The 24,438-nt window shown below is 40.3% G+C and overlaps 3 protein-coding genes across 4 annotated transcripts in view; 1 reads left to right on the top strand and 2 right to left on the bottom strand.

Annotated features, from left to right (window-relative positions):
• apaf1 (apoptotic peptidase activating factor 1) overlaps positions 1-9,415 on the bottom strand; it is a 36,190-nt gene extending 26,775 nt beyond the window's left edge. For both annotated transcript variants that reach the window (XM_072377501.1, XM_072377502.1), the window contains exons 1-20: positions 9,289-9,415; positions 8,439-8,611; positions 7,199-7,388; positions 6,806-7,003; positions 6,419-6,608; positions 5,885-5,997; positions 5,668-5,799; positions 5,212-5,450; positions 4,808-4,975; positions 4,460-4,591; positions 4,012-4,125; positions 3,182-3,366; positions 2,966-3,092; positions 2,526-2,651; positions 2,239-2,379; positions 2,011-2,136; positions 1,633-1,785; positions 1,101-1,229; positions 746-871; positions 50-169 (exon numbers count right to left, since the gene is read on the bottom strand). In XM_072377501.1, the coding sequence (XP_072233602.1) occupies positions 50-169; positions 746-871; positions 1,101-1,229; positions 1,633-1,785; positions 2,011-2,136; positions 2,239-2,379; positions 2,526-2,651; positions 2,966-3,092; positions 3,182-3,366; positions 4,012-4,125; positions 4,460-4,591; positions 4,808-4,975; positions 5,212-5,450; positions 5,668-5,799; positions 5,885-5,997; positions 6,419-6,608; positions 6,806-7,003; positions 7,199-7,388; positions 8,439-8,582 (2,853 nt within the window). In that variant the 5' untranslated portion in view covers positions 8,583-8,611; positions 9,289-9,415. The remainder of the gene's footprint in view (positions 1-49; positions 170-745; positions 872-1,100; positions 1,230-1,632; positions 1,786-2,010; positions 2,137-2,238; positions 2,380-2,525; positions 2,652-2,965; positions 3,093-3,181; positions 3,367-4,011; positions 4,126-4,459; positions 4,592-4,807; positions 4,976-5,211; positions 5,451-5,667; positions 5,800-5,884; positions 5,998-6,418; positions 6,609-6,805; positions 7,004-7,198; positions 7,389-8,438; positions 8,612-9,288) is intronic.
• Positions 9,416-10,350: 935 nt separating this feature from the next.
• tcp11l2 (t-complex 11, testis-specific-like 2) lies at positions 10,351-16,984 on the bottom strand. Its single transcript, XM_072377208.1, has 10 exons — positions 16,851-16,984; positions 14,287-14,458; positions 13,891-14,017; positions 13,159-13,279; positions 12,674-12,897; positions 12,435-12,571; positions 12,139-12,317; positions 11,781-11,962; positions 11,484-11,656; positions 10,351-11,397 (listed from the first exon to the last, which is right to left on the bottom strand). The coding sequence occupies exons 2-10, from the start codon at positions 14,444-14,446 to the stop codon at positions 11,135-11,137; spliced, it is 1,566 nt and encodes a 521-aa protein (XP_072233309.1). The 5' UTR covers positions 14,447-14,458; positions 16,851-16,984; the 3' UTR covers positions 10,351-11,134.
• Positions 16,985-18,490: 1,506 nt separating this feature from the next.
• Positions 18,491-24,153, top strand: depdc4 (DEP domain containing 4). The gene is made up of 9 exons (XM_072377263.1): positions 18,491-18,570; positions 20,141-20,564; positions 20,810-20,961; positions 21,061-21,256; positions 21,395-21,645; positions 21,771-21,913; positions 22,121-22,246; positions 22,460-22,538; positions 22,822-24,153. Exons 1-9 carry the CDS (start codon positions 18,492-18,494, stop codon positions 23,019-23,021), a joined length of 1,650 nt encoding a protein of 549 aa, XP_072233364.1. The 5' UTR covers position 18,491; the 3' UTR covers positions 23,022-24,153.
• Positions 24,154-24,438: the final 285 nt, after the last annotated feature.

Consider the following 24,438-nt stretch of genomic DNA (forward strand, 5'->3'; position numbering starts at 1 on the left):
CTTTAAACATGTGGTCCACCTCTGTGCATCTATTTTCCCTGCAACTTACCTGCAGTCTGTTGCAGTGGTCTGCAGCCGACACTATGATTTCCTCACTGTTGAAGATAACGTCAGAGTCTCTCTTCAGACAGATGGCTGAAGACGTGTGGACCTTTTTGGTCTCCCATAACTACAAAACAAGAAACAAAAGACCTGTGAAGTCTGAATAGAACTAAATGCAAACTTCCAGAGAAGAAGCAAGACATTGCATCCCATTTAATCGGCAGGCTTATTCGGTTTGCAGTGAGTCAGATGAGTTAGATTTTCTTTTTGGTGGGACACTATTTAGGAATATGTTTTATTATAACACTGTAATAAAGTCATTGTAAGAATTCACAGTGATTGCTTTGGATCGTCCTGTAGATTGTTCAGGTCCAAGTATTGAGGTTAACTCACATCTAAACAAAAACAACATGTTGTCACCATGATATAAAAGCATCAAATGTGACAGAAAATACATGGCTGACGTTCAAACAAAGTAAAGCTAAGATCCCTTTTTTATTTTACATGAGGGCAACGTCATCCCTGAGCCTTCCTCATTAGCCACTGAAAAGTAACAGCTGGCAGGGGGTAAACAGAGCTCAATTAGTAAACTTGTGATGTTCCATAACAGCATGATTTTACCATCAGAGGAAGTAATTAGATCAGTACTGACAGTATCTCTGGCAACATGATATAGATACATCACATACACATTTAGTCTTACCCGAACGGTCTGGTCATCCGAGCAGGAGAGCAGCTGTGAGCCGTCATGAGAAAACTGCACACGGTGGACCCAACTCAGGTGGCCACTGCAGTCAGCCCTCTTCTTACTCTCTTCGAGGTCCCACAGCTGGAGGACACACACACACACACACACACCCAGCACATGATATTTCAAAGTGATCCACAAATCTATTTTAGGCACGTGAAAGACATCAAAACGCACACTTTTATTGTAAAATGATGCTTTTTCTCCCTGTAAAATAAGTCAGAAAGAGTAGATTGAGAGAGATTTTACACTTGACCTTTCGTCCATTTTAGATCAAAGTATGAATTTTGTGTGTGAGAACGCGTTATACCTCCACGGCATAGTTTGAGAATGCTATTGCCAGCAGGTTACTGGTAGGACAGGCGTGACAGTATTGCACTGTGCTCAGACGATTGGTCTTGATCTCCAACAACATGTCTGAAGTCTCCACATCAAAAACCTGAGAAACACCAACAGAAGGACAGGAAAACAAGAAGATTGTAAGTAAAGCCATAAGTGTAACAGAATGTAATTTCAATAAAAAAAAAACTTAATAGCATAATGACTGATAAAGATCAGAATCTGAGGCATCTCCCAAAAGTTGGGCTGTTTCCAAGGTGACGAGAACGCAAACAAACTGATGGCAGTACATCTTTTTTTGAAAAGCTTAAGTGGAGAGGAGTCGGATATATCCATAACCAGAACACACACTCTTCACACTGTTTAGAAGACAGAAGTACCCTTTCTTTCCAGCGAAAACCAAAGGCAGGCTGCTGCTGCTCCAAATTTAAAACCATTTATATCAAGTCATTAAACACCAAAGTAAAAGTCTCTCATATTTCATTTGCATGTTAAATACTCACCAAAACAGCATTTCTGGCAGCACATATGATGCGTTTGCCATCAGCAGTCCAGGTGGTGCACTTGACAAGGACCTCTTCATCATCATCATTGTCTACAAACATGCTCTTCACATCGATTGTCTTCCACTCATTGGCAGTTGATACCTGAAACAGCTGCATGGACGCAGAGACACACAATAACTGTCAGGGAAGGCACGTAGTGCAGAAAGTACGGTGAATTTGAATGTTACATCGGTAAAATGGGCAAATTGAACCACAGCAATACAACTTCAATATCTAAGATGTGTTTTTCTGTTTGAAATTGAAATAGTACGGCCAAAGTTTAACGAGCATTAGCTTAAATACAGCTTTAAGAGACACAAACTGAAGAGCAGTCACCTTAACAGTGCCGTCGTTGGAGGAAGTGGACACATAGCTGTCATCAGGGGAGAAACAGCAGTGGTTCACTGGCTCAAAGTGGCCAAACATGGTGTTCTGGGAGGATGGCTTGTTGAGATTCCACAGCTATAAAAAGACGATAAATGTGATGCAAGAAAATACACAAATACCTTAAGAAGTAAAGTCATACAGGAACAAAACTATTTCATATGAAGCATAAGCAAACACCTTGACATTCAGGAACTTGTCGTTGGAGCAGGTGGCCAGCAGAAGGCGCCGTGCTGCGTTGGTAAAAACACAGTGGTTGACCTGCTCCTCGTGCTCCTCCTCAAACACCCTCAGCAGTCTGGCTCGCTCTGCATTCCACACCTGAAAGACGCATCAATCGCACTTTAATCCCAGAACAAAAACCCTTTGGATTTAACTTCTCATTCTGTGCTGTTTCTCATCTGCTTTTTGTGCCATCGTTTGTTTCCGTGATAAAGTTTGTCATCAAGGGCCAGTGAATTGCACACCTTGACTTTCCTATCGCTGGAGCAGGTTGCTAGGAGATGGTCGTCGGGGGAGAAGGCACAACAGAGCACCTCGTCATCGTGGGCCGCGAGCTCCATGAGCTTCTCACCTGAGGTAGTTTTAAACATCTGAGCACACGGGTACAATGATAGCTGATTAATAACAATACACAGACGCAAAAGTACAATATTATCATATTAGAAGCAGAATTTTACTTAAACTTACAACAGAGCTTCAAGTACAAAATGCTTCAGAAACCATTAAACCATTAAAGCAAAGAATTGCAGAGTAAATAAGCCCTTCAGTTATTATTTTGATGCTGCATTTAAACTTTTTCTACATGTTCAGGTAGCTTTTTATTTTCTCCAGTATTTTGTTACCATGGGAAACATTTGCCCTTGAGAATCTCATATACAAAAGGATGCATTTTCTGCACAAATACCTTAAGAGTCTTGCTTGCTCCACACGAGGCGATTTTGGTTCCGTCATGGGAAAAGCAGGCGGAGTAAATGGAGCCCTGGTGAGGGTGGATCACCAAACGGGACAGACTGTCTACACCGCTCTTATTTCTGTATTTAAAGAAAAAAAAAACAGCTGATCAGTGCAACATTTGCTTTTATTCTTACAAAACACATCATCAAAATGCTCTTTTTCGTACATTTGGTCGATGTAGAGTTTCCCGTTGTCCGCCCGCTTCAGCGCATGCACTCGAGCTTGTTTGTAGACCTCAGAGGTGTGCGGCTGAGAGAGAGCGAGCTGCACCACATCAGGGAAAGGACGCTGCTCCAGGTAGTGGCCACTCAGAGACAAAAACTCCTGGAACTGACTGCGCACTTCACTGTTCTAAGAGGGCAGAAAGCAGTAAGTAACACTGGGGGAAATTACTGCTCCAATAATCTTTCAATTATCTGATTTTTAGGGGATGATCATTGTTATTCCTGTTTATATATTCATATTAAAATAGATTTTTGTGCAAATCACAATCTACTGTTACTTCAGACATTCCAAAGCCGAGCAATGCCTTCTTACGATGCGTGTCCTTGCAAAACAGGTGTGGGAGTCACACATGATAGGCCCAAGAGCCTCTGCTTTTGTCTAATAAACCATTTGCCACTAATCAAATCTGCTGCACTGCAATTATGAAAATTGGAAAGGGAACAAGGGACAGCCGAAACACTGAAGGACAATAAAGTTATCTTTGTGAATGAGATGATCTGAAACAGCTTGGGGGAAGATAAAAGAGGGTGGCGGTCTTTAATTTAATTTGCAAAGTTTTACTGGTAGGTCAAATGCAACAAAGACAGCTGAACTTGTAAACTCGCATGTTCTCTCAGGAGAGATTCATGAGCACAGATCACAATTTAAAGAAGGGGATTGGGCAGCACTCCCACCCTTCATGTAGTCTGTCTTGTGACTCTTGAACAACTAAACACTAACATGCAGCAGCCAAATCTTTTTAATTTCATAAGCCATTTCATGTCTGCTGACCTCTTTGTCCAAAATGGATCCATACTCCACATAGTCATTGATGAGATGTGCTGGACCCATGATCTTGGCCTTGATGCTGACCCAGTTCAATGAGAACATGAGGGAAAAAAGCTCCTAGAAAAGAAAAGTCATCAGGAAACCGGAGAAAGAAACTGCACAGACTGTAGAAATAAAACAGTGCTAAAAATTCTGTCTCAACAGGTCTGAATACATGATGTATTAAGAGCCGCACAATATCCATACAGTATATTTGTATTTGTATTGTATTTGGATCCAAAAGCTGGAAGATCGCTGTAGAATAAAAGTGCTTTGGGGGAGACCAAAATGGAGGAAAGTTTGAGCTCTCAAGGTCAGTATTCAGTAGAAGTAAGGGTAAGGTGCCAGGAGAGGCATTATGTCAATGCATTCCCCTTAAACGTAGAAAAGGAATGAAGTGTGTGTGTTTTACCTTAGAGAGGTTGGCTTTGGCCATATGGTAGGTCAAAAATCTGATCCAATAAAGACACTCCTCATCTCCTGAGGTGGGAGGACCATCTCTGTAGTAATGCTGGTACTGATGCACCACATTCAAGTGAAGGTTCTGAAATGCGTAACGTAAACACTCACAGTACATATTTTGCAGGAAAGCAGCATAATGAAAGGGAGAATCGAGTATTTGCTCACTACGTTTTAATTTCAGCTATGTCCATAAGGCAGCAGTTGCTGTAAAACTGCAGCCACAAAGCAGCAAACATAGTCTTTCTGCTTAATTGGCTCGATCACTGCTCGAAAGTTCAAAATGCAAAGCCAGACCGACCTCAAGCTGATTTCGGTTCTGCTCCACCAGGAAGTCCAGCTGCAGGTCGTGTAGGTAGTACAGGTGGGGTTTATTGTGAGTGTCCACAAAAAGCAGAGACTTGTTGACAAACTCCTCCAGGATGTCCTCCACCTCCTCTGGCTGTAGATCCCACAGAACAGAAAGCACCTGGGAGAGGACACAACATTATAAGAGATATTTACTTCGTTAGCCGCAATGAATAGAAACATGAAACCAGATCATATCATATTTTTGATATAATCTTTAACAGCAAGTTATGACAACAGCAGATGACAATGTGCTAAATATATTCCAAAACCTTCTGGAAAGCATAAAGAAGACCAGTATTGTGTCCTTCAGAAAGGGGGCGTGTCACAAAAGTATCATTTGTAATAGAGGCTAACCTTAGCAGGGATTTTGATGTCTTGTTCTAGCACAGTGAGGTCCTTGTAGAGCTTTTGATGGTCGTGAGGAAGGACTTCAATACTGGCAGCCATGGCCTGATCCAGGGCATCGTAGTCATAAGAGGAGGACTTCCTTATGCGCTTGAACTGCTTCTGTTGCAGCTGGCGAAGGTAGTAATTCCAACGGTTGGGTTTCTCTTTGAGCAGAGCACCAATCAGAGACACCACCAGAGGGGAGCCTGACAGGAGACAAAAAAAAGCACGTAATGTGTGGATAAAAAAAAACCAAAACCTTGACCCCAAAACATTAGATCTAAACCTGCACATAGGAAAAGAAATGGCTGCTCTTTGAATAACAATCACAACACAACAATATGATTGTTTTTAGATGTTAAAGACTCACTTAAAAATGGACTTAAATTCAGATATCGGTATACTAAATGTCAATTTACAGACCTTTGCATTCTTTAACAATACTGCGGGCTTCCTCAGGTAGTCCCGTTGGCTTCATGTCGGTGTACAGAGCCAGAATCTCCAGAGCCTTGTTCTCATCGAGACCACTCTCCAGTTCCACCTCATATTTAGCACCTACAACAGCAGCGCAAACACTTAACACGCTTAACCGCCTTTTTTTTTTCTTTACGGTAGAGAAAAGTCACAATATGACACGTACCGCTGACAGAATCGGCAAGACTTCTGTTTCTGGTGGTGAGAAGAATCCGACATTGGATGTCGAACGTTTTCAGCACTGTACTGTCCCAGATGTCATCTAGAATCAGTAGAGACCTTAAGACAAAAAAAACAAAAACAAAAACAAAAAAAAAAAACAGAAAAAGATGTTAACCACAGAAACAATCAATAATAATGAACAATTAGTCATAATCTGGCCTTAAAACGGCATCTACTGAAACATCTGCTGTTGGCTGAAACTAACGCTGAATTAAAGGAAAACCTTCAAGATTAAACCTTTAACCTTTAACAGTCACAGACACAGTGGATTCATGAAAATCACATTATAAGCACTAAGAGGAAACAGAAGAACCTGTTTTTTCCACATATTGTGCATTACTGTACAGACGTGGAGACAGTTTCAGCAAATATGACAACATGTTACTTTTACACAAGTTAGCAAGCTTTCATTTCACTTTTCAAATTCGGGTTATTTGAAGTTAAAATCAACTGGCAGCACTGATAATATCTAGCTAACCTCGGATGTTTGCGCAGCATGAGGAAGCGCAGGCGCTCTTTGGCTTCATCCAGCGAGTTGGGGGTCCGGTGGAGTGACTGTGAATCCAGGCCCTGCTCCAAACGAAAACACAATGACTGGATCTTCACCAGCAGGTCTGGCTTGTCCAGCTGGCCAATGGACAGCCAATGAATCCCTCCAGGAAAACAATCTGCAGGCAAGGGGATGGTGGAATCATTCGGAAAAGACAGAAGTCAAGCAAGGGAGAAATGAGAGGCTACAAAGCGGGAATAGTTAAATATTAGATTAAAAAAAATATATTATTTCAACACATATCATCATCCTGTTATTTCAGAAAAAACACTATTTCTGGATAACTAGGTCCATATGTTATCTATCTTCATTCACCTTCAATGAGTCCATGGTGTCTGACAGCCTCAGAGGTGAGGACAGACTTGCCTGAGCCAGCCATGCCAAAGACTGTAACCCAGCCAGGGTTCTTCAGAAGATGATAAAGTTTTTCTCTGACCCGATTCACCAGCTCCGGTCTGCTGACGAACACTACGGGTCTCTGCGGTACTCCACCTTCACTAAGCATAGTCTGGACTGTTAGGCAAACCAGAAGGAGAGTGACGTGAATTCTACACAGGCATTTTAATTGTGAACGTGGCCAACATTTTCCAGAAAAAATACTCGAAGGTGTCCAATAATAGGAAAAATTAACTAGTAACTAGTCCTACCCACTGATACTACACCTTTGCAAACCTCAACACTCCTAACCCACAACTTCCCACTTCTCACCATAAGATGTGGAGCTGTCAGAAAAGCCACTGCGTCCATTTAATGAGACAGATGGGAGGTCATCATGGAGCAGAACGGCCAAATCATTATATGCCTCTTTAACCAATGCATTGTAGAACGATATGTAGGAATGATTGTCCTTCCTCAGCAAGAGTTCAAGCAGAGCTGCAGCCTGATCCTTCCTGGTGGGCTGCAAAGACGAATATCAGAAAAGAAATATGGACCATGCTTTTTAATATGCTGCTTTTTTTTTAACTCTCACATTACCTTGTGAGAACATCCCCTGATTTACAATAAGTATACCAGAGAAATATCTAAAGAAGTCTACGTGTGAAGTTAGCCGACTGTCACAGAGCACGGAGTAAATAAGCTGTGCTGCAGCGGCGGGCGTCGATGACGTCAAGCCAGTAGACGAGTGTGTAGAAAGCCGTCTATAAGCCCCCCGATAGCCGCCAATAATAACAACATTGCAGCTATTAACTAACCGTGCAATACTACGCATTCATTCATTCATTCTTCTTAAAGTATCGGTGAAATAAAGACAGATAATGCCTTATTTAGAGGCTGCATCGTCTAAGTCCCGTTTACTCCGTTATATGGATCTCGAGGAATCTAAATATCTTCCGAAGGACGCCGACTTTCACCAAACTGTTCTCGGTGAGTAGATTAACGTATTTTATGCCAGAAATAAGGTCCAGGTTTAAAAATACCAGAGTTCCTTTATTGCAAATTACTGACAATTACTGTGACGCAATACAATTTCAATCATTTGACAAAAGTGACATTACAAGAGATAACAGTGTACTCACCTCTGTTGTATACTGTTACTATGCTACTTAAAAGATTACACTCACCTTCTCTTATATTTCTTGACTCAAACACTTATACAAAAGATTTTGTGTTTCAAAGTTTTACAGGAGGCTGAAAGTCAGGTTTTTCCAAACAGCAAGTCAGTAAAATTTGATAACAAGCAATGAAATAAGGCGCAAAGGTCAGAGCAGCATTATCAAAGCAATAGATGGTAGAGTGATGTTGGAGAGTTGTGACCGAGGTCAGCTTAATAGTAATACGAAGTAATAGTACTATTCATATTGAAAGCATGCAAGTTTAAATTAAAGAAAAGGTGAAGTCAACTTAAAACTCATTAGGAGGCGAAAATAAACAATAAGACAAAACATAAAGGAGTTGAATACTATGAGCTCAAAGTAACACGTTTTTTCCCCTCTTTGCTGAGGCTCACCTGAGTCTTGATCTTCTCCTCCTCGTCCGGAGTTATGACACCATCACTGATCATGTGGTCCATTAGGTAGGCAGGCTTGATGTCCTGCTCCAGTTTGTGGCGAAAGCGCACCAGACAGCTCCGAGCTCCTTCCTCCAGCGCCATCTCCGCACAAGAAATCAACCATGCAGATTCTGAAAATCATTAAAGAACATGGATGGAGGTTCATTGACCTGTGGAGGTTTTTATTCATTTATTTTTCTTACACTTTCATCCCTGTAATCTGAGTTGGTGTAATTCTTAACAGGTATTTGTGATGATGAGATCCATGTTAATTAAGAAACCGAGAAATTACTGTAAATATCAGATCAACTGATTTTGAAGTTATAGGTCGGTTGCAAAATTAAATTACAGACGACACCCCAATACAACAACACAAAACAATGTGAACACTCTTTATAACGAGCACATGTGACAATGTGGAAATAATACTAAATGAGGAACAAGAAGATACCCATCCATCCTATTTCTATACTCACTTAATCGAACTCAGGGAACAGGAAGTGAAAATAAAAGGGTAAATGAGGTGTTCACAGAGGCAAACATTCAGTTATTTAACCACTGGTCAACCTCTATTAGTATTGACAAATTGATGAAGATTAAGTAACTTCGGATAGTTTTGCTAAGCGTGTTAGTTAACGCGAACAAAAATATAGATACTGCATGTCGGGATAAACTTATTGCTTTGGTGTGTCGTAAGATACTGCCTGACATACTGAGCGCATTCCAGTGCCTGTCTTATCTCGTCAAGTTCACCACACTCACTTAAAAGAGAGACAAACAAAGAAAGTATAATAAAGAAAGTACTCACGACTCGCTCCTTCTATTTAACGAGGAAACTGTTTGGTGAAATGTACGTCTGTCACGTAAAGTCACGTTTTAAAGAACTGTATATGTGGAAAGACCACTTATTTCTATACTACACACCCAATTTTAGGAGATGAACTTCCTGCTTCAGAAGAAAAACAACGATTTCGCTCTGAGGCAGCCAATCGCCTGGAGAATTTTAAACCACGTGATGTGTGAGATCATCCAGTTAACGAATCTGTAACCGGGCAAACTGATGCATTCAATTTCTACTCTTCTTTTGGTAATATCAGCTTTGCTTTTACATTTTTTTGGGCTTGTCTGACAATTTACAAAACTATCACTTTCAGACAATATACTACTATATACATTTTAGACTCCAAAATGCCTCAATACATAGCTATAAGACGCTGCTGTAACCTAAAGTAGGACATTTGTGCATCGTTTTCTACTCTTGCTAATTTGTCAAAATTTTGTGAGCAGTATTTTCTATCAGTATTCACGATAAAGTTTCGATACCTTACGCTGATGAATTACAAATTTGACTAAACTGTCGACTGTCTAAAACAAAGGGTCCAACCACAATTGTACTACGTTAGTCCTAAAATTTCCGACTACACTTAAAGGTAACGGTGTTGCCTGACGACAGGAATGAGAACATGTTGTTCATCTCACAACACAATGCTGCACTGATAATGCTATTATGAGTAGTTCTAAATACACTGACTATGCGATGCGGCAAACATATAAGCTTGACATCAGACCTGCAAGAAGATACTATTTTTTTATCAACAAAAAAGTATGGGAAACTGATTTTTAAAAAATTGTGTCATCTATTACTTGTGAAATGATAGAAATCAAGATTTCCTTCCCATGATGGAGACAGTTATTCAATTCCTTAACTCCCACACCCTTTTCAGGGTAATCCTTCAATGAGTTTAATTTATGTAAAATCAAATGATACATTTCACAGGTTGTATCTTCTAGTTTAACATATTTGTGAAACAAAGTTTTGTTAATTTATTGTATTTTTTAGTTTTATATAAAAAAGAAATAAGAGGAAGAATTCATGCTTAATTTTCAAGTTTTATTAGTTAATTGTGGAACATTAACGAACTAGAACTTCTCACATTTTAATGTAAACTTTTCTTCCTTTTTTTTCCCCCAGATATTAAGATCCGCTGGAAATCTTTTGACAAAAAACAAAACCACTTTTGGGTTCAGCACCTTTGTTTTCCCAACATGTTCTAACAGCAAACGCAACAATACTATAGAAACTGCTGTACCTCACAATGTAACAAGGATCATAATAAAATCAATAAAACAAGTACTCCGCTGGCAGATAAGTAATAGTACAGAGGAACTATAGAAGGTGTGACAAATACAACAATTACTCAAGTAAGAACTGAAATGACCAAACGTCAACATAAAAACTACTCATGCAGACAGGTTTCATTACTTTTTCTCTGAGAGGTGAAAACCCAGAATCAATTAGAAATAACAAAGTTTAGTTCTCTGGCTGGTTAACAAAACAGTAAGGTACAACAATAAATGTGTGAACTCTATGAATAAAGGGCTCTATTAAGATTTGCATTAATATCTTCAAATGTGGCACTTTCTAAACACAATTTTACCATTTAGAACAATATTTGTATGGAGTAGTAACCTTAATATCAAAACACGACAAACACTGTGTAGTCAAAGGTTGTGAAATGCAACTCTGCTACTTTTCCAAAAACATGAGCATCTTCTGCATTGCTGGTCTACACAGACACACCCCAGCTCCACAGTTTTAGCTATGTCTGACACTGAAAGTAATGGTTTTCAAATCCAGGAGCCATGTTGTTCTTTTATTCACAGGATGCTGAGCTGTGAGCCTTTTCCTGAGGAACGCTTGCTGTTGGTGGACTGCTGCTGAACAACAGCTTCTTGATGATGTCCACATAGAAGGGTCCATAGACAGTCCTGTTGTAGTTGATCAGGGAGAGGAACTTTTTTGCAATCAGTGCTAGTTCAGGCTTGATAGCAGTCAATCCGGCTGGTACCTGTTCAAGTTTGAGTTGAGGTTTGGGGTCAGAGATGAGCGCCATAAAATACTGCTGAACGCGATCCTCTGCAAAGGAGGGAAGCGGATAAAACAAGATTAGGCAATGCCCAACTAGGTGGGTTTTTCAAACAGTCCACTTCACTATCTCTTACCAACTAGAGTGCGAATGGGATTGTCCTTCTGGGTGATGCTGCAGATCTGTCCTGTGAGCGTGGCCCGCAGCTCCGGGGTCAGTGCAGGGTAGTCTCTCTCTGTCAAAGACTTGTTGAGCTCACAGCAGAGCTGAGCACTGACGCCCTCTAGTGACTCTTCTAGGTTAAAATCCCTATAGTTCGAGGGAGAATTGTGAAATCAAATTTAGGCTTATTTTTAAAGTCAGCAAGATCGTATTTAGCATTTAAAGGTTAGTTAAAAGTTTAATCAAAGGTATATGATGAAAGGGAACTGACGGTCTGTGCATGCCATCCAACAGCACGCTGATCATCGTCTTCAGGCGGTCAGAGAGGGAAGGAAGACCCTGGACAGGCTCTCCAACGGTGCTGTACACAATGAGCAGCACCTCGTTCACGGCCTGACACTGCTTAAGCTGCCACTGAATCTCCTGCAGACGGGCCTCATCTGTGATCCAAGTCTAAAGTAGAACCAAGATACTCTGTATGTTCATTTCAAAATTCAAAGAAACCGGAAGAAAAAGAAAAAGCTGTGACAAAAACAAAAAGGGGTTCATTTCACGTGCACTGAGCAGAGACACTGCCATGTAACAAGAACCTCTTTCATTTAATTACAGATACAAGTACACTGCAATACCTCAGGTACTGGGCTCTTTGAGTAGTCCCATGTGAGGATGTGGAAATAGGCAGTGTTGAGCAGCTTGAAAGGACCAGGCATGGCTCGCTGTCCTTCCCCACAGTCATTAGTTTTTTCTGTGGCTGGCAGAAGCTCCTCCAGTGCAGACTGGATCCAGGAGGTGGTGCGGTTTAAACCACCTGAGGAAGTTTCACAGCAGTTTAGTATAGAAGCAGTATTTCACTTTTCCCTTTGAAGAGCACTGTGGGGTTATCCCTGCACTGCATATTCTTACAATGCATCATCTTTTTACTCACTGGGTGTTTTGTCCAAGATGCTCTGAAATGTTTCCCTCTCGTATTCAATACAGTTCCTCTGCAGCACAGGCTTTAGCATTTCAATGTTTTGGGTGAGAAAGTCCGCCCTCATCAGGTCCAGCACACGGAATATCTCCCTAAGGTGTACCAAAAAAAACAAACAATAAAATCAAACTCTGTTTATGTATTCTGCCACTTGAAATGTCTTTGAATGCATTAAACCAAAAGCTTGTAGTTACTTCAAGACTGTGACTATGTTCTCTGTGCTTTCCCGTAGCTTCTTGATGTCTTTGTCCCTCACGGGAGCACACAGCTTGCCCATGGTGGTGATGACGTATGAGACAAGCCCCTGGATGTCTACAGCATCGTTGTCAGCCTGCTGACGAATCAGGTCCATATCCAGCACCTCCATGATCTGGGTCCGCATCCGGTTGGCCCCCGGGTTCAGGAATGACAGTAAGATCTGTCCATTGAAGGAAAGTTTCATTTAATGTCATGAGTTCTTATTTAATTTGATGTTTTCCACCAGTACCAGTCACAAAGGAAGGTGAAATGAGTTTTAAAAGTTGTGCAAAATGCTAAATAGATCATGCAAAAAGCATACAATCCAGAAAACCTCTAATTGAATATATTCTAAAGTAATTATCTTGCTTAGTCAGAGCATTGGAGTCCTTTAAATTGATGTACAGTATGAAGCTGTTAAAACTAGATCGTGCGTGCTAACCTCTCTAATCTCTTCCAGTAATTTGATTGCAAATTGATACTCTGGTGGGTCATCGTTCAGCTCAGTCTCGAGGATGTCCCAGAAGGCTTTGTGGAGATTATCTCTCACCCCATTCCATAAACTGAAAAAAAGATCGAGTGAATTTAGTTCAAGTGAATACATTTTTCTGTCTATGGAATATACTTTGACTTGTGGCTTTGTTCCCCCAGTTGTCATATGACAGAGACAACGAAGTGCTCTTATATTAATATGGATGGTTCACGTAAAATAATTTGCACCTATAAATGTAAGACAATACATAACTAGATTCATTTACATTTATTCTTGGTTGTGACAGTTTTAGTCCAAGATTGCCTTTTTTTTTCATAACACAAGAAATAATTACATTCGTACAAGATACAGGAGGCCTGTCACGAATATTACATTATTACCTGATCCCAATTACCTCAGATGACCTCAATCATTTTGCACAATCATTACACTTGTCTCCATTAATCTCGCTAAAAAAACCTCAGGATGAAACTGACAGAACTGTCGCACAGTATCTCTGTCATTGCTTCCACATTTTTTCCACCATTTGAGGTTTTAATGGCTCTTTTTTACATTACATAATTTAAATGTTCTACCTCAATCTGTTAGATTACATTGCACATGAGAGAACAATCAGGGCCACCAACTGTGGGGCATTTACCTATTAATATTTAACCCACCAAATGTTGGTGAGCACCATACCTGTCCCGTGGTCTGCTGTTCATAAGGATATTGTTGTTCATGACAATCTCATGTGCAATTTTGAGATTGAACAGCTCTCTTCCGGCCTCCATGACCTCATCTAAAGTTAAGGTTTTGGGTGGGCTTGCTGTGGGAAACAAATATAGAACAAACTTGGTAAATTCGTAAACATCTGATCATCAAAACTGCATGACAACATAATGCGATTACATTTGTTGAAAGCAAACAACACGCACAAATGCAATATTGTAAATCTAATTAAGGTTTAAAGTGACATCCTTCCAGAAATCAGGCCAACTAGAAACCCTTTTCAGAGAATGGAAAACAATGATGGACACAAAAGTGGACACACTGAGGGAGAGGATTGTCGATGAGCTTATGATGAGGCTAACTCACAGGACGGCGTGCAATGCTTGCTGGAGCTGTCGCTATTGAAGCTGTCACGCGAGCCGTCCAGGTCACTGGCCGACCTCATGCTGTCGCAGCACGACTCCACATCACTGCTTTGGTCCTCCCCACTGGATGTGGATGTGGGTCGCTCATCATTTAGAGGCATCTTGGCTTACAGCTGCACATGAGAAGTTTTTTATTTAAAAAAAAAAAAAAAGACCTGTCTCACTCAGACTGTTCAGTAGCTTCAAATCATTGGACTTTTTTAAATACAAGTTTAGATTATAAGTTGGAAAGTTGCTCGAAAACTACGAGAAAAAAACGATAACGGTCTGAAAATTAAAAGTACTATTTGTGAATAAATAAGAGACCAAGACAAACAGAATTTCATCCTACTGAGTGGTGTTTGTGTTACCAAAAGGCTTCGTTCCCTGTGCCGCAGAGCTCTCCAGTTGTCTGTGCTGGCAGTGGCTAACACATTCCTTCATTGTAAAAAAAATGACATAAAATGTTCTGGCGCCGTAGATCAAGAAAAGTCACAGAAACAGCTTTACCTTTCCTGCACTGTTTAAAGTGGGACTGTCAGAGAGTGAGAGAGCATATTTTTGTAGCTCAGGCAGTGTTTGAAACAAAACACCTGCAAAACACAGCTGGCGGGCGAGTCACCATGGTAACAGAGATAGCAGCCTTACCCACTGAGTTTCTGGGTAAACACTTTATCAAACTCACTGGCCCTGCATGAGGTAAGTCACTAAAAACAGAAAAATGACTTAGTAACTGTTTACGACACTATATAAAGTCTGGGAGCTTATTTGTACCAAGGGTTAAACAAAGGCCTGTGTTCCTTGAAGTGAGAGGGACTCTGGGCAACTATGAAGATCAGTTGTGTCTCCAAGGCAACATGAACAACAGAGGGCTTATTAATGGTCAAAGTGATCCTGTTACACCTGGCCATGTGCTGGATGTCTTGCACAGAAACAAACCAGCATGATAAAGAACAGGGCTGTGTGCACATCATGACCATCATCATATAACTTCAAACTCTAACCCCATACTTGACTGAATTTAGTCCTTTACCACTGTAACACCTGTAATACAAGGCCTTTGCCTTTCTAATATTATCTCATACAGAGCTGGCAGGATGACCCTTGAGTGTCTCTGCCCCTGGTCTCGGTTATCTGCTGCCAAAAATGAACACACACTCAGCTTTTGCAGTTTAAAGATAGCTCAAGGGGGGGGTGAAGGGTGGGGGAGTGTGCGACTAATGTGTGCTCCTGCTATGTCAGCAACTACATCATCTGCTAGACTTGACAGCTAGGTCAAAGCAATGCAGCCAGCCAATTTTCAGAGATATTTGACAGCAGTGTTTCCCAAACCTGGTCCTCAAGGTGCATGTTTTCCATGTGTTCTTACACCAGTACACCTGATTCAAACAGATGGGTCAGCACTTCCAGCTCTGCAGAAGGCCGATGAAGACCCATTCATTTGACATGGAAAGCATGCAGGGCTGTGTAGCTTGAAGACCGGGGTTGGGAAATACTGATCAAGAGGGATTAAAGCGGTGGAGTCCAGAAAACTGATTACGGATTAGGTGTGATCTGTCATGTGCTGCTTCATTATGACAAAGCCTCTGTAAGTAGTCTGAGAATAAAAGGCATCATTATGTTAGAGCAATATAAAAATGCAAAACCAGGATGATAAAACTAGACATGTCACGAAAATAGACATATTCAGACAGTTAAATGTAGTTTCCACACCATTGACAGACTACATACGGTTAAAACAATCCCCGCAGAGACAAAGACAGCCCTGGAAGATACGGATTTGACTGCAGTACGATGTAAACAAAGCAGTGGATCAGGAAGGCGTGGCTAGCTACACGGAAACGCTCGCTATTGGCTGTTGTGGCCCGTCTATCACCTCTCAAGGAAAATCTTTGGCTGCCTAGCTTTGCACATGGATAAAAAAATATATATATATCCATACACGCGTAAGAAGTGGGTACACGTGATCCAAGCTGCTGACCAAAACAAGCAGCCCGTGTACATTCAGAATACAACATTTAATTGTATCATGACAGAATAGCGTGTTTTCTATGCTTCTCTGTGTCAGCACACCGTATTCAAAAGAATAGCTCTTCAGCCTTAAAGAGCTAAAAGCAGGCCCATTTATTTGAAGGTGTGCTGGAGCAGACAAACAAGGAAAACCTGAAGGGCAGTGTGCCTTAAGGAGAGGACCGGGGCAAGAAAACACTGGCCTAGTTGCATACTGCTTTGCTTGACAGATATGCCGATGCCGAAGCTAACTGTCAAACTCAACACTTCTGTTTATCTTACATGTTTGTCTTTAGTACTTTTAGAAATCCTCTAGTTATGTAGCCGAATATTAATCATAGCAATTGTCACTTTCCTCTAGCATATTTACACACACTTGCTGTCCCTACCTCCTTGACTGTACTTCTATCTCCAATATTTCCGCTCTACAACCATAGAGACTTTACGGAAAAGTTAGCAAAAGAGCGAGTTAACCACTCGCAATCGTTAAATGTGTTTAAAACAAACTACTTTTACCTGATTCAAGTCTCCGAAAACGGAGACTCGCACAAAAACAAGTACAGCTCCGTAATAAAGTCCCAGTGTCGATCCTTTCTGCTCTACTCGACGTTTAAAGGTCCTTCTCCAGTCCAACTCTTCTCTGAGAACAAACAGGAAAAACCATCTCAACCATAGGGGGAATTAAAGGACAAACACATGCAAAAACAGGATTTGTGAGGAAAGCATTTTCTTTAAAACTTGTCTTCAATTTTACAAACAGCTATGTAAATACAGGTTAACAAAATAAATTGGAAAAACAAGGTTATGCTAAATAATAGGTCACGATAGACGTTATCGCTCTTAGTTGAAATGGTACGTTCCGCCCTTTCTCATATCCATGTTCACGTGTGACGGTTTTGTTTACGGATGTGACAGACAGGGAACAAAATTAAGTTGTTAATTATTAACAACTTAATTATTAACAACTTAATTGTTAATAATCAAGACACTGAATTGACAATGTATCAGTAATTATTAGTTTGATTTAATAGCTATCTTTATCATTCCTTTCGTATGCATTTATTTTCTAATTTTTTTTATTTTTTTACTGATCACTACTACCGATATCTTTTTTTCAAGGGTCCTTACAACTGGTACATTCTTACACTGGAAACACGAATGGATACATTTCAGTTTATAAAATCTGCAATTGATTAATGTGTTCACCAGGTGGTACTATATACCCTCAGTTTTACATGATCAATGAATCTGGAGGAAGTAAAAACACAACTTCTGGAGAAACTGTTAATGAAATAAATAATGAACCATTTATGGAACTTATCACAAATCAAGTCTATTTCAGAATTTTTCGATGTTAATTTTCCTCACTTAAATATATTTTGCTCAATATTATTCTAAAGATATGATACAATTTTTTTCTCACTTTCTTTTAAATTCTGACAAATAAACCATTTGAGCAACAAGAGAGTAATAACTTAAGTATTTTTGTTTAATGCTCTTGAATGTGTTGTCCAGAGAGAGTGTAGTTAACTGTTTGTTTCTTTTCTTTTTCTAGCCCTCTGTTGACCTCAGATTCCTAATAAAGTTTATGATCTAATAATGCCCATTTCTACCCTCAATTAAGTGTCTTTCCCTGGATAATTATCCCTTCCTGACTTTACAGGCAACATAGCTGTGTGAGGCTGGGAGAGGCTATCGTTTGAGAATCAATCGTTTAAGTTAGTGCTGCTAAAATGTCTGCTCACTGGAGGTGGATGTCTGGTCAGGCAGGGACAGCAGGAGGAAGAACCATTTCTCAGCAGCTACTCACATGAACCGAGCTTGCTAAAACCACCTCTCCATTTCCCACATTGTTACCAAATACCTTTCTAATAAATTTGCAGTGGAAGAAAAGAGGGGATTAAATAAACCACAGTTGTCTGTTAAAAGCTTGTATGATATTTTACCAGTTATAACAGATGGGAACAGTATTGTATATTCTCCTATGAAAAATAATGATTACACAAATACTAGAAAAGGATTCCCATTGGGTTTTCACAATAAAATTGAATGGTTAGAGGAATGCTTCCTATCGCCTGTTGGGGCAGCAGTGAACCTCATCTCACTTTGAGAAGAAGAAGAAGAAGAAGAAGATGATAACGTCACACGTCAGCCCTCATGATGGCGGTTGATTTGACTCCACGGTTTCGAAGGTTGAACAGCCAAACTAGAAGCTTTCGTGACAGTATACAGCATGGTGAGACTTGATTAGATATTATTGTTAAGTTATATGTTATTTGATGTCTATTTAATCTAAATATAATCACAACAATAAACCACAGCTTTGTTTAAAGGAAAAAAAGATTGTAACTGTGTAATTGACAGATACGTTGGTTATCGCCGCTGTGTGCTCTCGAAAACCGGTGTTTAAGTACTGAAAACTCTTTACCTGTCTATGTGAGATGTTCTACATATCCTACAACAGTCTCATGTAGAAAACTCTTAAGGGTTATTCCTTTAAAAGTTCACTGGGTGTACAATAGTGTCCTCTGAACCTTTCGTGATTTCTTCTTTTCTGCACATTTTCCAACTCCAAACCATATTCATTTGTCACGTGACTGTATTTGTGTAATGGGGAAAGACGTGTCCTTACTTGATAAACAGATGTTATCAAGTCACACACGACAAATGCACAGGTAAAATGAGACAACATTTTAAATATAATCGAAGCTGAAATGTCCAAACTTGTAAAATGCCTTTTCAGGAGATGCAGCACATTTGAAACACTTGAACTATTGATGCATGGTCATTAGACGATCAAATGTTTTGGTTTTAGTAATACGGGTAGCAATCAAAATATACTACCGATTAATGCAAAATACCTTAGAGAAATTAAATCCAAAGCTACCAGGAGCCCATTATTCTCCAGTACCAGTATACTCCAGAACTCCAACCAACCTGGAGTGTCAAGAGATTCATGATGTTAGACGCTCAGTGACATATCCAGAGTAAAGAGGCTGAACCTTGACCATCACTGAACAAGATTCACTTGTTGAAGTGCTAAGATTTAGCCAACAAAAAAAAACCCAAAAGTTTCACAGTTCAGATGAAATGAGGGTTAAATGCCAGTAAGGTGGTGGAGACATACTGGGCTGATATGCACTTTTTGATGAACTAGCTGCATCTATTCAGGCTGAAGACCAATTGAAAATTAACTCCAAAATCAGTTACAAGTGTCTGCAAGATACTTTGTGGCACAGTAACAAGCATGGAGATTTCAACAAGGCCAGGATCTATATGTAGCTCCATTACGTGCGTCTATTCCAAGTATTCCAGTACTTGGTTACCCAGTTAAGATGATTTGGTGCCCTTTCATACCTGACTTAAATTATCTTGAGAACTTTTGTGAGCTTATCAAACATTAAACTTACATTGAAGCAGAAAGAATAAGCACATCCTTTGCATTTGTGATTCTTTGCCACAGAATCATGAACAGAATCAAGAAACTGTCAGACTCTATGGATTGAGGGTTCTTGAGAGTAAAAGATTCACTGCTATACTGGTCATCAAATATTCAAAAGCCAAAATGAGTTTTTTAATTGGCTTACTTATTCTGTAGACCTTTACTAAACTAAACAAGCCAGATGGGAAGAAATAAATCAATGAGCAACAAATTTGCGTTACCTGTGTTGATCTTTGAGGTTGAGGTTATGTAAACTAGTTTAAAAGACACTTGACCTGGAGGAAGTAAGTTAAAAAGAATTTTAACTCTGAAATTAGCCTTATTTGAATCCCTGTCTTCTAATTTCTTCTCTGTCTTCAAATAGGTTTCTCAGGGCCCTTTGGAGCCACCCAGCTTTGGCACAACATCATTCTTGCCCTGCAGACTCAGGTGGAGGTGCGTCGCTGCAGGAGACACCTCCGAGTTCACGCAGAATGCTTCACAGGGTCAGACGCCGTGGATGCTGTTCTCAGTTATCTGATGCAGAATGTGGTGTTTTGCACAAGTGAAGTGTCTCGCCTCAAAGCTGCTCGACTCTGCCAGGCTCTGATGGAGGCCAAGGTGTTTGAGCCAGTGGGCACGAAGCTGTTTCGCCGAGACAAGGAGGTGACCTTTGAGGACAGCAGCTGCAGCCTTTACCGCTTTCTGGAATATAAAGTAATGTACAGTTCTGCCACGAAGGTGGGCAGCGGTGACACAGAAAACATACCGGAAGAAGAACTGGAGACAAAAAGGAAAAAGAGCTCAAGGTTAGTATAGTAAAAAAACAAAGCCTTATTGCAGAAATAAAGCCACACTGTAAAACACAGTAAAGACTGATGATCCATGAATGTGCACGAATTCATACTGATTTTGGCACAAAGTGCTATTAAACACTGTAAACTCCATTAGTTAAATGTTATGAAACAGTATTATAGGAATAACTAATAATGTGCAGTAACTTTTCACCAACCAAAATGCTAAATTCTGAAAGCACTTGTTGTTGTTTGTGGAGGCTGAGTGAACTGAGGACAATATCCAATCCTCTTGCTGTCGGACCATCAGACAGGAGGGTCGAAAGGCTTCTGAAAGCCATCAACCTGCAACCGTCATTGTCTGCAGCTCTGAATAGATCCACCACGACTCCTGGCTTCCTGGCTAAAGCTGGTAATTTTGCTGACGACTGTGTCAGAATCCGTCTTTCACAGTTTAGTGTGGACAGATATTAATCTTGGATGTTTTTCTTCGTCGATCCTCCTCACTTAGTGGTGGATGAGGTGTGGAAGCGGGAGACCCTGTTGCAGCTCCTGCAGATAATCGAGCTGCCCATGTTGGACAGCATCCTGACCTCTCCTGAAAGGACTCAGCCTCAGACCTGCAGACTTCTTCCGGCCAACCAGGACTTGGTTATCTCTAACACATGCCTGGAAAGAGAGCTGCCTGACACCCTCAACCTTCCCCAGTCAGTGCCATGATAAAACACTTTATACATTTTCTCACAATGGGTAGAAACTGCTCTTAGTAAAAGCATTTTCCCGAATTACTCTGCACCACAACAGTAAAGTAATATTTTGCTCTATTTCATCACTTCTTCCGCCAGATTGGATGCGTGGCTGTCAGCTGCTGCAGATCTCTTGGAGCTGTTCCCCGATCAGCTGATAGTGGTCGCAGGGGAACAGCTCAGCCAGCAAGATTGCAACGCCTCTTTTGATGATGGCAATGCAGAGCAGATGACAAGTCAGAGGAGACTGCTCTTTGAGACTATTGCCAAGTACTACAGTGGACCAGAAAAAGCCCCACTTCTTTCAGGACGCTACCTGGATATACATGCTGCTATTCTGAATTTACTGGGTGAGGTTTGAAAAGCCAGTGTTTTACACTTGAATTTGAAGTGTGAGAACGCTCAAAACATTAAGTGGACAGCGTCTGACTGTTTCTGTAAAGCCCCCTCTCCCCCCCGGCTTGTTTATTTCCAGATGATAGGAAGACACAGGAGGCCATCAAGGCTTCTCAGCTGTGTTTGCGGCTGCTGGAGACGAGCACGAGAGATGAGCTGCGTAGACTGCTGACCTTCATGGCCACAGCAGCTCAGTCAGATGCCTGTCGGCTGCAGAAGCAGGTAACACACACACACACACACACACACACACACACACACACCACCCCCAAAACCATGCTGTCAGTTACAGGATTTGTGCACAATAAAATTATCTATTCTTTTTTTCAGCTCTATTTTGAGCTTTAGCATTTTATTGATGTTGTCTCCCATGCTGCCTCAGCAGTTGATGCAGTGCATCAGTCTCTTGTGTTTTTGTCTTCCTCTCAGACTGACAACAGGTCTTTAGTCTGCCGCACTTTTCAGAAGGCTCTTGTTCAGAGCCATGAGCTGACTCGACCGCAAACTGAAACTCTGGTGCTTTTTCTTCTGGACAATCACACCGAGCTCTTCAAGGTACTCTTCTATCCTCTCAGAATTGTTTTGCAATTTCAGTTTCACAAACATGCATTTCTAAAGGCAGTACATCAGTTACATACATACATTTATTAGGTCCAGTTTCTTATGGTCACTGTTATGCAAAGAGAGGCCACACCCTATAGACCTTCTGGAATATGATTCCCTGCTTTCAATGTTTGCTTTTCCTCTCTTTTCCTGCCATGATGTCAGACTCCTACAACCCTTATTGAAGCTGTGAGGAGAACCCTGAGGACTTTGCAGCAGGGCAAAGACCCAGACTCCATTGCTAGTAAGTTAAACCAGCTGCAGTAAATTATTCACTTATGTGCTAACTTCACACAATCGTGTGAAATCACGGCTCAGAAAGAGTAAATATACCTTCAGACGAGCATATATTATTGTACAAAGCACAATTTAATGTAGAAGTTATTTTACAGGCAGTCTAGTCCCAACAGCTAGAGAGCTAACTAAATACACGTTTGCAAATTCATCCTCTCATTTGTTTTCTGGGACATTGTGCATTTGTTTTCTCCAGTTTCAACCTATCAAATCCGATTTCCTCTGTGTTGCAGCCTTCACCTTCTGCCAGCAGGTGACTCCGCAGCAGTACGAGGACCAGCGGGAAGCCACCACCCTGGAAAGCCTCAAACAACTTCTCTGTGACATTTCATCAAGTAAGAGCATGCCTGCCAAAGAGAAGAGGAAGCTGCTCAAAGAGTTTGAGAAACATCACCCTGTGGTGTTCCTCCAGCATTTCCCCAGTATTTTCTGACACTAACTGGTACTTATTTGATTTCATAGATGTACTTCACATAGTCAGTATGCATCTGCAGCATTAAGAAATATATATAGAATATTAATGCTTATCTGGGGTCTAATAAAACTTGCTGTTTTTGCATAATTGATAACTGGAATCCCGTCACACGTCTAATGTCTAGTATGTAGAAGAGGAATGCAGATATATGTAACCTCAAATGCCTTTTTAATGTATTGAATTTTTTTGAAAGAGGCATTAATTCAGCTACAAATGTCAATGATGTTGCACTAGTTTGGAAACTTGTTATTCTACCATCTTTCATCCTGTGTTCCTTTAATGAGGATAGCTGGAAAAAAACAGCAGCGCTTTGGATTTTAATGATAAGTGAAGTTTGTGTTATTTTTTACTCTAATTCTACATGATTGGCTGTTTATGTTGTACATATTAATAGTAGTTAAATAGTGCCTTTTGTGTGCCATATTTTTTAAGCATTACTGTAAGAAAAGAAGCTAGAAAAAGGGGGTAAAAGGGATTACTTTGCCTGCTGATTAGCAGCAGCAGTTAATGAGCGGCTTGTGTACTAATCAGTTAACTTCTTCCAACTGTAGGTTCTGCACTCAGATAAACTTAACTTGTTATGATAAAGCGGTTTTGATTGAGGGTGCAATTGGGTGCTGTGCACTTTGATAAACCATTGATAAGACCAAATATCAGCTGAAGAAAAAAACAGCTGCTGTTTTTCTACTTTGCTTTGGCAGCATCCTGTGTTCAAGGAAAAGTAATGCACTAATTTCACTGACGTTTGTTGCATGAATCACATCACTTATCAAGACTTTCACCTTAGTTTTAAGTGTGTTAGGTTGAATGTAGCTCAGGGTGTTTAATTGTAACTTTTTTAGGACTTGACTTGAAATGTAGTCTTTGTGACTTGATTGAAAATGTCATAAGTTTTACGGCTTGCTCTTGTTTTAGGCTACTAATTTAATCTTTGGTCAAATGTGACACCTCACTAAAATGTTGGTTGTTTTATTATCATGAAATCACGGTCATGAAAAAAAATTCTTCTGTCACAATTATAATTTTTCTCATATTTCTTATATCTTGATTGCAAACACTGAAATCATGGAATAGAATGCACTTTATGATGGTGAAACATGTAACATTGCATGTAATAAAAGTTGTTCTCTCAAACGAGGCCTTGCTATAATGTTTTAATGCATATATCCACAGTCCCTCAGTGGAATTTTCATGTCACGCAACAGCAGATGTGGGAAATGACACCAAAGAACACAGTGACATATTTATTTATCTTCAAAGAATTCCAACTCTATCATTCCATGTGAGTTTATGTTGCTCTGCCAAATATTACCTCAATAAAAAAATGTTGATAATTGATAAACTAGTTAAAACAACTATTTAACACATTATTTCT

The sequence above is a fragment of the Leuresthes tenuis genome, unplaced genomic scaffold, assembly GCF_036924035.1.
Source record: "Leuresthes tenuis unplaced genomic scaffold, fLeuTen1.0.hap1 SCAF_23, whole genome shotgun sequence".
Classification (NCBI taxonomy): domain Eukaryota; kingdom Metazoa; phylum Chordata; class Actinopteri; order Atheriniformes; family Atherinopsidae; genus Leuresthes; species Leuresthes tenuis.

Coding starts and splice junctions, on each gene's coding strand:
- depdc4 (XM_072377263.1), top strand. CDS start 18,492: ATGATGGCGGTTGATTTGACTCCACGGTTTCGAAGGTTGAACAGCCAA. Junction 18,571..20,140: donor TCGTGACAGTATACAGCATG/GTGAGACTTGAT, acceptor GTCTTCAAATAG/GTTTCTCAGGGCCCTTTGGA. Junction 20,565..20,809: donor AAAAGGAAAAAGAGCTCAAG/GTTAGTATAGTA, acceptor TTGTTTGTGGAG/GCTGAGTGAACTGAGGACAA.
- tcp11l2 (XM_072377208.1), bottom strand. CDS start 14,446: ATGCCTCTAAATGATGAGCGACCCACATCCACATCCAGTGGGGAGGAC. Junction 14,018..14,286: donor CAAGCATTGCACGCCGTCCT/GTGAGTTAGCCT, acceptor TGTTTCCCACAG/CAAGCCCACCCAAAACCTTA. Junction 11,657..11,780: donor TTGGATGGCATGCACAGACC/GTCAGTTCCCTT, acceptor CTCGAACTATAG/GGATTTTAACCTAGAAGAGT.